This window comes from Myxocyprinus asiaticus, chromosome 29, assembly GCF_019703515.2.
Source record: "Myxocyprinus asiaticus isolate MX2 ecotype Aquarium Trade chromosome 29, UBuf_Myxa_2, whole genome shotgun sequence".
NCBI classification, from domain to species: Eukaryota; Metazoa; Chordata; class Actinopteri; order Cypriniformes; family Catostomidae; genus Myxocyprinus; species Myxocyprinus asiaticus.
In genome coordinates, this window is record NC_059372.1 from 23,048,701 (window position 1) to 23,064,204 (window position 15,504).

General features: G+C 38.9%; 1 protein-coding gene across 4 annotated transcripts in view; it reads right to left on the reverse strand.

Moving 5' to 3' along the window:
• agrn (agrin) overlaps positions 1-15,504 on the reverse strand; it is a 361,141-nt gene that overhangs the window by 200,520 nt on the left and 145,117 nt on the right. For 2 of the 4 annotated variants that reach the window (XM_051661300.1, XM_051661303.1), the window contains one exon: positions 1,991-2,029. In XM_051661300.1, the coding sequence (XP_051517260.1) occupies positions 1,991-2,029 (39 nt within the window). Of the gene's footprint in view, positions 1-1,990; positions 2,030-10,252; positions 11,287-15,504 lie in introns of those variants that run through there. The other 2 variants (XM_051661302.1, XM_051661301.1) reach the window with 2 other exon arrangements.

Sequence of the window (15,504 nt, forward strand, 5' to 3'; positions counted from 1 at the left end):
GAAACTTCATTACTGATTGGTTTCAGTTACTTGAAGGGGAAATACTTTCATTTCCTATTGAGCTAGTAATAGACACTCTATTGGTTGTCTGTGATGTGAATCGGTTTAATTATATATCTGTAGATAATTTGGTCTGGGAATGTCATTATGTCCTTGGATTGGAGGACATGTTCACTAGAGAGATTATTATTTTTTTTTCTCTCATGCTAATTGTTCTAATGTAAAATCCTTTATATAAGGACATCACAGTCTTGTAACAAATTAATAAGGCATTGAAGGATCGAGGATGGAACTAGGGCTAACTGTAATTGGCTAACTGATCTCCCTTGATGCTCAATGGCCTCTAAAGGCAGTGGCCACAAGGAAGAGGAGATGGCTGGGAGGAAAGATTCTCTGTGGGCTTGTGTAGATTTGGCACATAAAGAACTCTCCAACTCAGAGAATAATTGGAAATGTAATTAAAAACTGGCTGTGGCTTTAAAATGGATGGCTAGAGCAGAAACAAACAGACATCCATATATCGAAAATGTGTCGTGATCAATCCAACATGAATGAGTTTTGTGACTTCACTTGCCGCCATGTGATTCTTTTCAAGCTCTTGTCTTAAGAACTGTGGGGTTTCAAAGCAATCTCTTCTGTCATTAAACTTATATTTCAAAAAGTGGTTGATAGAAGTGTATACTGCCTCAATTTCACTGCGAGTCAGAGATACATTTTAAGTCAAATATGAAGATTTTCCGATCCCTAAAGTGTTGATAAGGAGTAAGATTAATCAAAACATCAATCAGCCATAATTATGTAGCACTGCCACATGGACACCATTTCAAAGAGATAATAACTATTGTCTTGTACCTGCAGGGAGGCCGAATTCATCTTGAGGCCATTGTAAATGAATGGATTTTCAACACAAGACTTTCCTCAAATACCTTGATAGCAGAACATCCTACAGAGCAAGTGATTGTGCAATTACTGGGCAAATCTAGCTTTTCCCCAGCAGAGCCGTTTCTTCAAATGGTGCTGTTGATCTTGGAATTGATATTACTATTTGTTTGTTGCTTCTTTGGAGGTCCAGGCTTTAGTTTTAGTTTCGCAATAACGGCCATGATGAAGACTTATTGCAAACTCAAAATGTTTGCACGTGTAGACGTGCACTAAAGTTTATTATACAATGTGTAATTTGGTGCATTAATAATGACTACTCCCCCACACAGCTATTTTGTTCAAGTATTTACAATGGTGTCCATAATGAAGTTCCCTTCAGCTCGTAAAGAGAACCATCTCCACTGCCAACTGCTCAGGAGTAACCTCCAAAACCCATTTCATGCACATAAATATTAATGAACAGAATGGAGAAACCAGCTGTTTTTCCCAATTAATTTGTGTAGAGATCTGCCATTTGCCAATAAATTGTTGTTGTATAATTAATGACTCTCAATCCATGGTGGCAACAAGAGAAACATAACTTCATTTAATACTGAGATTTATATTCATCAACTTGGCAAAAGCAGGCAGCTAATCAGCTTCAGGAATGCATGAAGCTGCATCCCAAGCACCAAGGGAATGTGGGGAAACTTTTTGTTGCATGGCCAAGAAGTCAGTCACTCTGCATCCCACCTTGGAGTAATCCAATCCCGAATCAATTTCCTGAAATCAACTTGTCAAAAGATTTCTATATCAAAGCAGTTGTCCCTCCCTGCATTTCTCTGACCATTATAAAGGGATAGTTCACACAAAAATGAACATTCTGTCATCAAAGAAAGTACTACCAGTTTGAAACAACATGAGGGTGAGTAAATGATGAATTTTTTTTTATTTTATTTTTTTTTATTTGGGTGAACTATCCCTTTTTACAGGCTGCACACAAGCTGATGATGGGAAGCAGCACCACCGGTGAGGAATGCCCACTTCAAACAGCAGACAAGTCTGAGTTGAGATCATTATCTGGGCAGGCTGAAAACACTCTGGTCAGGAGAATTCAGATGGGACTTACCATCAGGAGGTGGAGCTGGTGTAAAGTGAACAGGTTTATCTGCAGAGAAAAAAGAGAGAGAGAGAGGCACATTAGTTAAAGGAAAATTTCAGGACGTCCCAGGTGGTCATGCAGTCGTTTTGAATGAGTAGGTGGACAGTGAATACATGGCTCTATTTCAAAGTTTAAAACTTATAAAGAACAGAGAAGACAGATCAGACTGAATATAAGATTAAAGAAATATTCCAGGTTAAATACAATTTGAGCTCTTTTGACAGCATCTGTGACATGACATGCTGTCAATTAACACAGAAAATACTGAAACATTTGTTTACATTTAAGCACTTCAAATGGAAGTCTATGGACTGATCGTACAGCATTAGAAATACAAATACTATTCATCACACTATTTTATTATGTTAGCCAAAAAAAATTAAACTATGGTTGGGAAATTAAAGTAAAATAAAATAATGCAATTAATGCAGTATCCGATTTTTCCCTTCCTGAAACTTTACTAATGTTTTTCTCCACTTCTTGTGGCTAAAATTGGCTTATATACATTTTCAGGAGGTACACGCTCAACACGACTGCACACCTAGCACAGAAACCGATTGTGTGGAGCAGTGCTCGCTTATTTATGCATGTCCCGGGCATAATAAACACAGGAGCGAATTTATTGTACGGAGAATGGTGACTTTACTCACAAGTGGTAAGCCAGGTGTAGCTGCCGTATCTTTTCGTATAACACGAAAATGCTCACGCACTGTCATCTGAACTAATGTTAAAAACGAAACCCTACGAGAGAGACCTAGCGTGTGCAAGATAGAGACTGAACGGCAGCCAGATAAATTTTTAATTTTGAGATTTTAAACTTCAGCAAATTAAACTTCAACATTAAATATGTTTTATATCTGTACGTATAATGTGTAATAACGTATTGGTACTGTACACTTAAGTATGTCTTGCAATTAAAGCTTGATATGAATTAAACTTGCCCATTTACTGTAATTTTATTAATAAAAAAGTCCACTGGAAAGATTAATAACTGTAAAAATACAAAAAACTTACACAAAAAAAATGCAAATAAATGCACAAAAAAAATGCAAAAAAAAAAAAAATAATTTATCCACAAACAACTCGACATTTGAACATGTTTATATTTAATTAATTATAATTATATACAGGGTTGGGAGGGTTACTTTTGAAATGTATTCCACTACATATAACAGAATACATGCTGTAAAATGTAATTTGTAATGTATTCCATTAGATTACTCAAGGTCAGTAACGTATTCTAAATACTTTGGATTACTTCTTCAGCACTGGTAGATTTTTTCACTTGTTTTGTCTATTAAAACTCTGCCAGTACAGTAAGACAAAATACACATGTTGAAAATACATTCTCTGAAAAACCTAAATATCTTATGCAGTGTTGTTTCTAAAACAAGATGAATCAAATTGATCTTGTTTTAAGGATTTTTAGATATTTTTACAGGAAAACTATCTTGAATTATTATCAAGAATATCATTTTTGCCCTAATATCAAAGGTCTTGAAGTGAATTTTCTTGATAAAAATATGATTGTGCCTGGTAACATGTGCATGTAAAATGGCTAGAAATAGCATTTTAGCTTAGCGTAAAGCTGACAATTTACACAATGTTTATTTCTATTTCTTCTGCTCCAAACTTACTTCAAACTTACTTCTCTGTCTGCTCGTATGAATGTAACACATCATAAGAAAGTGTTTCACCGCTGTTCAAATGCACTTTGGATCGCATCATTTATATGTATAAATGTTTTCCATCTGAAAGAACTAAATATTAAATGAAACAAATAACAATAAAATACAAAGAAATCTGTTCAGTAATCTAAATACTTTTTGAATGTAACTGTATTCTAATTACCAATGATTTAAATTGTAACTGTAGTGGAATACAGTTACTTATATTTTGTATTTTAAATACGTAATCTCGTTACATGTATTCCATTACTCCCCAACCCTGCTTATATATTATACATAAATGATAATTATAATTTTACATAAATATATTATGACTAACCAATTTCTTGCAAGTTCTTTGAGACGAAGTATAAAGTAAATATATTTGATTATATTTTAATGTTTGTTTTAATGTACCATGTACCCTGACTAATCGTGATTATCACAGAAAACTGTCAATTAATTTATTTAAACATTTTAATTGATTTCCATCCCTAATTTACACGTTAGCACGAGTCCAGTCTTTCAAATCATAATCTTCACATAGTATGCACAAGAATACCAAGAAGGACATGATGTAATGATCCATTTATGATCCCTTCTGAAAACTCCACCCAGTGGAATTAAGTTGGTTACAGATTCCAGGTAAATAAGTTCATTCACCAAGAAAAAAAGTTCTTAAACAAAAATACATTTATATTTAGGCCTAATGGTAATCTACAGCATGCCACAGACCTACAATATACACAATATTCCTTATAAGCTGATGACATCCATCACCATACCTACTGTATATATTAAACCTCAGCCAGCGACCCTTGCCTAGAAAGAAGTTGCCCCAACAAGCACCAACATTTCTAACATTCTGAAGTAGGTTGTTGGATTTAGCATGCTGGGAAACATAACTGCCATTTTCACACTGCCCCAAAAAGCAATGCAGGATTGTTGAGTTTTGTTGATCCAACAAATCCCAACAAGCATTGGAAGTTGGTGTGTGCTGGCGTTTGTTGGGGCAGTGTGAACTAGCCTTAACTTGATTGAGGGAAATGGAATGTGTTCTTCAATAGCTTTGCTTGAGCTACTCCACTAATAAATGTAATAATATTCACACTGCAAAATCAGCCAAAACAGTACTATGCAGAAACTCATTAAAATCTGCACTGACTAAATGTGAGAACTGTCACAGAAGTTGGAAGCAACCCCACGCAGTCTAACTATCCTCGAAACTGAAGTCATTTAGAAAAAACTGAACTCAGCTACCTTATCACTCTTGACAGAACTGGCTTTTCAACAACAGGTGCATTAAGCCATCTAGCTAAAGTGCAGCCACAACACCCTATGCCTGCTGGTAGGAATAACCGACTTGACGAAACTAACACATCAATTGCCCAGCTAGGCGGGATGCACACACCCACATACACTATGAGCCTATCGCATGGGCCAGTGCTTGAATCTCTGCTCCTCTCTTCACCAACACCCCCAACTGCCAGGATGGAGTTTAATTTTAGGCTCATTTTAAATTGCTTGTCAACAACTGAGCACAAGGAAGATTGGACAGCCGGCAGTTGAGAGAGAGAGGGAAGGGAGCGAGACAGAAAAACACAGAGGAAGGGGTGAGAGAGAAAGAGCAAGCGAGAGAGAGAAGGGAAGAGATGGGAAACGTCTGGCTGTGCTTCTCTCCTTGAATAATGAAGTGTCTGTTGAACTGGTCCGAGAGTCAATCATGACAGTTACAACATTTCATCCTCAGGGAGACATTGCTGAGGGTGAATAACATACACAAACACACACACACACACACACACACACACACACACTCACACACACACACACACACACACACAGATGTGTATCATACAGAAACAAAACATATACTGCTCACACACTGTAATTTATATCCTGGGGACATCCACCAACACAGCTCAGCTTTCTGTCCAATGGCAATAGAGGACAAAGCAACTGCCTTTAAAGGTCTTACAGGGACATTTGTCTCACATGTAAATGATCCACGGCTGTGAAATTCAAGACAAGGTTTACCTCTAGCACATTTGTTTTCTGTATTTCCAAATTCCCTTTTGCTCCATTAAGGTGAATAGTTTCCAACTGCTATGTAAAGTGGCCTCAAAAAGCATTTGGACACTTCAGCCATGCTTAAAAATTTATGAATGTCTTTGCATTATATAACTAAATATCAGACCAATCTGGCATCTTTTTTCAAGATAATACAAGCACACTATGAAGTTTGTTAAGTTTTAAGTAAAAAAAAACAATACATACACAACTAAGAATAAAAATATACTGACACTCTGGTTGTAAAACGTTAGTGGAAGATATCCATAGTTAATTTGATGAACTACAAGTTTGTTTACTCCACTAGGACACCTGTGTGAAATTGAGGGGAACTGACTTCATACATCAGCTAAACATCACATTGAGACTAGCTGCATAAAAATAGTAAAATGCCTCAGGAAAGTGAAGTTAGTTCTGAGAAAAGGTGTAGCATTATTTGTCTGCCGATGCCACTTGCTTTGATATTTTATTAATGCAATGAAATTCATACATTTTCAAAGTGTGGCTTGAGTGTGCTCATACTTTTGGGGCCACAGTGTATCCAACTTTTTCCTATGTCCCATGATGCTTAGCGAGAAATATGGGCATTACTTCCGTTGTCAAGTAAACACAGCTGTTGTTACGATGTACGTCCATTCATTCTTTCGTTGCGGTGTTGGGATTTTGAGGAGAGTGTGTATGATTACGTATGGACATACATCAATCACTATACCAGTGTGTTACTGAACGTTAATAAACTGCAAAAAAAGTCATAAAGACAAAGAAAGTGCGAACAAAACTGGCTCGCTGTTTCTCCAAGATGCAGTTGAGATTTGATCTAAGCACAAACGCAACATTTCGAGCAGAATAATATGTTGTTTTAGTGGAGTACCTGTGTTAGTTCAACTTCAGATGTGTGTGCTTGTAATCTTGTCACCCTGCATGTTCAAATCAGACAGACACACTGAGGAAGAGCCTTGAAGTTCTCATACTTGGGTATGTAATCGCTTTTTGAAGTTGTCCGATTGGATGGTTATTTCCTTTTAAGTCCACACGTAGGTTTAAACATTTGTTCGGCGGGTGATTGACTGGTGAGAGGTGGTGCTTCGCTGCTGTCCGGTACACATCAGGACAGCATTTTAAATCTCAAATGCGATGTGGTTTTTGACTACCTCTGTATGTGTTTTTGTGATCCAATCACAAAACATTTTGCAACCTGTTTACAACTATATTTAGCACTGATCATCTGCGATCGGATCATCCGAAACTCGTCTTATTACCAGCTGTAAACAGGGTCTAAAATGACTGTAGCCAGAGCTAGGGAATGCTATAGAACGACTTCCGGTGGAAGTCCCACCCACATTCATTTCCCCAGTAAGACCCCCAGGAAAAAGGTGGATACATTATAATCCTTGCATAGACCATCAAATTACTAAATGGATAACATATTTGTGTGTGACACTCCTTTTTAGTGAGAGTATATGGATGTTTTTTGTTGTTTGTCTCCTTTTTCTCCCTATTCCTCTCTGTTTTGTCCACACAAGTGAATATACTGTGTATATATGTGTTTGTGGGTGTGTGTTCACTGATGTGTATGCATGTGTGCTATGACTGATGGCTGATGGGTTTGGTAGTGAAGCTGAGCAGCTCTAGTCCTGTGTGGCCTCTCTTTTCTGTGCCTGCTACATGAAAATGGAAATGACGATCCTTTGGTCTACATCCCACTCCAACAAGCTTTCAAATGCTACGATGCACCCCTCCATGTTAATGGTACTCCTTTCACTCCATCCAGTTTTTTACTCTGCTTTGAGGAGCTGGGATGCAGAGTTCTAACTGAGTTTATGTTTAAATCTAATGGAATCTGTCTGGATTCAATCGATTTTGCGACATGTCCGGCTTATAAATTTACCCCACACACAGACTCCTTTATTGAGGGATGGAGAGTGCACATTTTCAGCATTTCATGAAGGGCCCTTTTTGGTCTTTTAATATAGATCTAATGGAGAGGCACGGCTGACCCCTTTAAGCGAGGGCACATGTAGGATTATGAGAAATGAGGTAGGTAATGGTTTTCAGAGACTACATAGGGCTGAATGCTCTCTTCATCTTTCTCTGTTTGCTTTTTCCTTTCCCAGGCCTTTTCCCAACAATAGTAAACAAATCTGAAAAGATATCTGTCTCTGCACAGGAGGAAGTTACATACATAATAGTGGTGGAGGAAAAAAATATCAATATTTCAAAGAATCGCAATATTTTACCTCTCAACACTGCATCGATATTCTAACGCCAAGAATGAATTTTTTAGCTACTTTTTTTTTTTGTATGCTAATTCAGAATGTGCTAAGAATATACTACAAGTCTTTAACTTGTTTAATTTGAAAGGATGGCCATACAGATTCCGTGTACAGCTAGACTGTACTGTAATTATAAAGGCAATTCCCTCACACTGTTTTATTTATTTATTTATTTATTTATTTATTTATTTATTAATGACGTAAATGCTTAAGCTCTATATAACTTCTATGGCTCTATAATGAAGTAAAGCAGGATGTTAAGGATTTGTTTTGCAAAGCACCGAAGTCCAATAATGATGAATGTGAAACAAGTGAGTAAAAGATTGCAATATACACTCACTGAGCACTATATAAGGAACACTATGGTCCTAATAAAGTGCCCGACGTGGTCTTCTGCTGTTGTAGCCCATCAGCCTCATGGTTTGATGTGTTGTGCATTCTGAGATGCTATTCTGCTCACTATAATTGTACAGAGTGGTTATCTGAGTTACCGTAGACTTTCTGTAAGCTCGAACCAGTTGGCCAATCTCCGTTTACCTCTCTGGAATTTTTTTTTTTTTTACACCATTCTGAGTAAACTCTAGAGACTGTTGGGCATGAAAATCCCAAGAGATTAGCAGTTACAGAAATACTCAAACCAGCACATCTAGCCTCATCAATCATGCCACGGTCAAAATCACTGAGATCACAATTTTTTTCCCATTCTGATGGTTTATGTGAACATTAACTAAAGCTCCTGACCCGTATCCACATGATTTAATGCACTGCACTGCGGTTGCCACACGATTGGCTGATTAGATAATTGCATGAATAAGTAGGTGTACAGGTTTTCCTAATAAAGTGCTCAGTGAGTGGATCAGTTTTAATCTTGCAATACACTTAACATAATTACTGCATTACAAACCAGATATCTAATATTGTCCCTCATGTTAAAATGTAGCTGTTTTAATATCTACTTTACAAATTCACCAAGTCTATGATATTTCCCTAGGCCCTCAACTCTACTAATTTGTGTCACACTTATTTTATTTTGGAACACAGCAGTAATGTGCTTAATAGTGCAACAACATCTGTGCAATTTTCCCTTTTTAAAAAAAGTGATTGGAATTGCATTGCAATTAAACGTTTATTGATCCGTCAGCACTGAAGATATTTTTCTATTTAATTAGTTTGAAAAACCTTCCTTATGTTGCATATTCTCCTCCCTAACAAAATCTATTTATTTTTTCTGCACGAAATCATAGTCTGAAATCAAGGTACTGTGTTTCCATTCAACTATGAATTAGTGGAAGAAAAGGGGGATCAAACAGCACAAAAGAGGCAGATACAAGAGGATGGAGATCGTAATACAACCAAAAAAGAAAAAGAGCAGTGTTACCTGCTGCTCTATGTCATCAAAGTACATTCTGACACGCTCTGAAGCATACACATTTTTTCTTCAATCTCCCCTTTGTAAGCATAGCGCCAAATCTATCTAGCAACACGCAGGCTGGCAGGGCACCCTAAGACACCAAAGTGCTTGCAGATTCACTCAAGCAGGTACTGTAAGCACTGACGCTAATGCCAAGCTTTCACATCCAAAGGCATTTAATCTGTCCCCTTTATCACAGTGTGCAGTCTAAATATCACTGCTTCAGGGATAACAGAATGCCACTGGCTCATGTTTTTAGACGCAAGCGCCGAAGCACTTTGTAAGATCAGGACAGTTTATCTGTGTCATCTTAAATCATTTCATTGTCAGGCAAGGGATCGAAGCCCACACATTAGGGATTAGATTTTGATTGCCATCGATCCTTATTGAACCATCCATCTATCAAAATGTCTCTCTCTGCCTCTGTTAACATCACTGGAAGAAAACTCTACCACACACACCACAGAAAGCACCATTGGCCAGTAACTTTTAAGACACACATATACTGTATTGCAACTGGGTTGTGGCATGAAAACTCACAGTAGACACTCACAAAATCTACAGGTATTATCAACTAAACTTCCATGCAAAGGCAAACACAGTAGCTACACATTTTTGAGCAAAATCAGGTCTCTTAATCTATGATCTATATTGTGACAAAGGTTTTGGCTCAACTATTTTCAGATTCACATAAAAAGAAGTGCGAAAATTTACCTTTTTTCTCAATTTTGGTATAGTTACTACATTTTGCCATAGCAGTATGCATGTGCATATTCACATAAACACACATATGCAAACAAATACATACACTGCACGTCATGTTTCACTAACTGTGACCTACAGTTATTGAGGAAGAGGAGTACAGCGAAGCCGAGTGTGGAAGTAGCCAGCAATATGAGACAGATGTTGCAAGGGATCATAAAGTACCGCACGACCAGCGACACTTTGTGCTGGTACATGCGATCCCGCTCCGGGGGCGGCGTGGGGTACTGACAACTGGTCATACTCCACTCCACGTTTTCCCTAAAGTACGCCAGCACGGCAGCTGTTCCAAAACAGACTCTGAGAAAAAGGTATTGTTGAGATGAAAGAAATCCCAAAATGGTACCAAAAATTTCAGCTTAAACTCCACTGGTGCTTCTCGACTTTATCGCAGTTCCTTTCAGAAAAACGTAGATGAATATTTTCACCGGTCTCCAAGCAACACATTTTGTTCCCGAATAACATCCTCTATGGGACAGTGATGGTCCCCTTCTTACTGTCCCCGACCTTTCCGCAACCCTTCCATTTCTTTCCAAAGCACAGGGGAGGTGTGTCATGAAATGTTAGTTTGAGTGAGTGTGCTTGAGTGTGTTTGACCAAAGCTCTGCTGGACCCTTGGCCCAGATTGGCAACACGCACAAACAAGTGCAAACAATACCGCTGCACTTTGTACTTTAAATCCACAAACACAGAACTCTACAGCTTGGTGAATTAGCAATGAATTGGCTCTTAATTCGTCTGCAGAAGTTGTAGTTTTTGTTCTTAAAATGAAGTACTAGGGCACCATAAATTTTCAAAATTTCCTATCTGGTGTCCTCAGATGTTCTACCACCTGTCTGTGCCCAACAGCAGCATGGAGATGCCAAGCTGGTCTCCGGGTGACATGTGTCAAGATTGACGGCGTGTGTGGCTGGACATCATGTAAGTTTTCTGCACAGGGAACTGCTCAGTTGTTCACAGGCTGCATTAAGAGTGATTAGACTTTGCTTTGCACACACACACTCTACATTCAAATTTCAACACACACACTCCCAAATACTCAGCAGAACTGCAACACCAGGCTCGTCTTCAGTCATAAAAGTGCAATTTGAAACTTCACCCGCCCCACCCCCCCACCCCACCCCCCCCACAGACTCCACCTCAGTCCCCAGAATGAATGAATAATTAGCCCTCAGAGAGTCAGCAGCTGTCTTTGGCCAGTGCTACCATATGCCCTGGAGTGCAGCAGGGTCTTTTTTTTTTCTTCAACCCCCTTGTGTATTCCCGCACCCCCGCCTTCTTCAAAACACAGAGCTCTTCTCTGGCAACGAGCCACGACCTCCCCTTGTGTCCGCGTAAATTGCTACAGACGAAGCGTACAGTGGAAAGTTATAGGTGTCTAGTGAGTTGACTCTTCCCCCAGAGCAGTTGCCTTGGTCAGAGTAGAGGCGCGATCCTTGATCCGGGCTGCCAGAATCAAAATACAAGGAGATTGCAACCATACAAAACAAACTGGATCAGGAGGAAGAGAAAAGAACTGCTTTAGACAGTGTTGTTTGTAGTTCCCTTTTCCGTAGTCCGTTTAAGTGGGCAACTCCAGAGAATAGACAACCTCCTCTTGTGCACTCAAGTTGTTCTTCTCTCTGAAAACAGTGCCTTTTCCAATCTTATTTCTTTTCATTAGAGTCAGAAGCTATTTAAAGGGCTCCCTCGGTCTCGCTCTATCAAGCATCCATTCCTTTTCTCTGTTCCTCTCCTGGTGCCTCTCCTCGTGTCCTGGGCTCAAACTCGCTCCAGCTGATCCTCAGAGGAAGTGCTCACTGCCAGCCAAAACATTCACTCTGATTGCCACTATTCATGTCAGAATATCCCCCAGGCAGCAGGTACTCTGTCAACGTGAGCTTGCGTTCAGCCAGCACTTCTTAGCCAGAGAGAGAGAGAGCGAGTAGTGGTTGGGGAGCGGCACACAGAAATGAATGGAGAGTGCAGATGAAAAAGAGACAGAGGAAAAAAGCAGAAAAAAAGAGATGCAAACTGGATGATAACACTTAGTCCAACCTCTTGGATACGCTAAACAATGCACAGAGCGTATCTTCTACATCCTCATGGTAAGGACGCTCATGCCTCCCTCTCTCTGCCTCGAATGAAGGAAAAGACAGCGAGAGGAGGAGTGGATGAGGAGCTGTCTCTAACAAAGGGTTGGGGAGGGGTGAGAAGTGGGGAGGCAGCAAGGGGGGTGGGGGGGGGTGGTGTTTGACAGAGAATAAAAGCTTTTGGGAATACTTGGGAGTGTTTTAAAAGGGGGGAAGCTGGAATGACAGCGAAAACACAAAAGGGCAATTGGACCAAAAACATGTCAAGCCTTTTGAGTTTATAATGATTTAAAGGCTAGTGTGGCCAACAATGTACTATAATAGCAAACTTTGTGGTTTAACTGAGAAGGGAAAAAATAATGAGATTTTTTTCTTTACTTTATGATTGGGTTTGATTGAGTTTTTTTATAAGCTATAAAGAAAAAATACTGAATTTACAATGCACAACTAAGATGTGGTTTCTGAGGGGAAAAGAAAAAAACAACAATATGAAATGGAAATCAACAGGCAAACACATCCCTATTCGAATTTGATTTTTTTTTTTTTTTTAAATGATTCATCTTCTCGTGACACTGTACCATGTTTTTATTCATCTGTCACACCGTGAAAAATAAAAGCTAAAAAATTAGCAAACATGAATATTCAGTGGAAGTGAATATGAATATACTGGCAAGAGATCGGTGTGAAATGTGTTTTTAATCCATAGCATTATTTTGGTTGGTTTCTCACCTAAAAATGTTTATTTTATGCTCTAATCCTAATAATGAGGTCAAAAGCACAGAGAGCACCCACCCAAACTTCAATAATGACTGGTGTATACACAATGGATGTTCATCTTCACAAAGAAGATATTCTTTGCCAGTAAATATTATCAATTATTTATACGCTCTATTTCTTAACCCACCCTGTGCTGGATACCAGGTCATGCACACACACAACAACACACAAACATTTTCACAAGGTTGTGCACTGTTTCGCATCAGGGGCCATTTATTTCTTTGGACACAGGCTTTCCACTGATTTCCACTGTGGAATCGAGTTCCTGAAGTATCTTCCGGAGAACACGGTGTCAGCCAGACCTCCATCATGGGGCTCAGGGTTCACTCGCTTGCTGTGGTGCTGCACCCCCAAAATAACACCCATACACCACCTGAGCCATTATTCTCCCTTCAGGCTGTCACATAGACTAAGAATTACATTTAGCAAAGACAACTGGGCATCTAGTGACATTCAAGTGGAACGCAACCCATCAACGAATAGGGAAGCAGAAAGGAGCACCACATCTATTCGTTATTTTCATGAATCAAGTACAAGCTAATTTGACTTCAAAGCGCTCTGTAATGCATCTTTTATGTGCATGCTATCTCAGAAGGTTAACATCTTTCTCAGTGTGCTCTCTCAGCTGGCATCTTCCATTAGGAAACTACCAAAAACTGTCAACACTTCCCGCTCTTGCATGGCGAACAGCCGCAAGGCTTTTTATCTGGTTCGGCTGGTTCCTCTTGCCATGTTTCATGTGTAAAGCATGTGTGGGGTTTTCAGGGTTGGTGGGAAGGGAGTGGAGCCGTCCACTTCATCTACTGTGCAAGTAGGATTGTGGAAATCCAAAAGTGCATCCACCCATCTATCTGTCTGTCTGTCCATCCATCCATCAATCCAGCCATCCGTCTATCTGTCTGTCTTCAGTGAGGGCCCCATCAAACTAGCTTCCCCTTATTATGCTCTCCAAGGGTTCCACCAAGGTTCCACAATAGAGAAACATAGAGATTCCTCTAAGCTTCTGATAGATTCTTAACAATGGAGCTTCCTTCTCTTCCATCTGGATACAGAGTGCAGCAGCGGGCTGATTGTCTTCTTGTGCTGTCATTAAATAAATGAGACCATTTTGATTATGAGCAAATTCCCTCAACTACTCAACTCATTACACCACACTGTTCAGGCAGTCAAAATCCTGACACGAAAAGTGGAAGACAGTAAGAAAGAGATAGCGGGAGAGAAAGAGGGAGGTGGACAGACTGCCAGCAGGCTTTCAGTGAGAATGAGCTAACTGTATGTCCAGCCAGAATATTCTAAAGCTGGGAGTTCCTTACTCCACTGCTCTGTCATACAACTTGCAAAAATAGAAAGCGATGCCACTGCACCAGAGTTGTAAAGTGGGGGCTATTCTCTCGCGCTCCCTGCCAAAGTGCCGATATAACTGTTACAAAGATATTCCACATGGAAAATGACATCAGCTAAATTTAATGTGAGAACACCTCTGCTGGCTGGCCTGCTGTTCTGTGAGCCACACAGCCTGTCTACAATGCATCCAGGTGTGAGCTATCACTCGGATGAAGCTGTACGCTCAATAACTAGTCAATTTCTACAGACTCGGGAACCCAGAAAACCATATGGCGAGATTCCAATCCTTCTTTCCACTCACTGATAATCAATCTGAAAGATATCTATTCTTCAAAGCTTATCCTTGCCTTGGATTTTTAATAAGTTTGATAAATTACCTAGATTGGGCAAATCTCGCAAAAATTGTCCAAGAAATGTCCAGGTAATATTTCACCACAATACTAAAAAAGCGAAATTATATTTCACATAAGATATTTTGCATCGAGACATTACTTTCATGTCAAGCAAGCACCATGTCAATGGTCTACTGTAATGTGTAACAGTAAAATACATTTGTAATGTACAACTGTCATAAACACCATGGTAGTATTTGTTGTACTGCCTTTAATTTATCTTGATTTTATGTAAAAATAAATAAATAATAATATATATATAAAAAAAATTGCATCTGGACAGGATGATTTTATTACTGCATTACAGTAATGTGTTTTTTTTTATTTTTATTACAGTAATGGTAGAAATGTGATTTTGGGAGGTGAAATATTACCTAAACATTTGCAATTTAATAGTATATTTTCTGAAAGTGCAGTTTACAATAATAATTATCCAAACCACCACTAAAAATCCTATTATATATATATATATATATATATAATGTTTCAAAACCATTCTCATATTTGAATAATATTTTTTTTTTTTTTTTATCTGATCTATATCTGTTAGCACAGTGCGAAAGTCTGTTCTACTCTAGTTCACTGCTATCTACATTGAAGGGGTCACTGGATAGGTCTCTCTATCTCTCAATCAATCGTATATGTAGGTGTAATGTGTGTCCTTGGCTCAATCCACTAAAGACCATGGCAGATAAAACACAATTATCCTAATC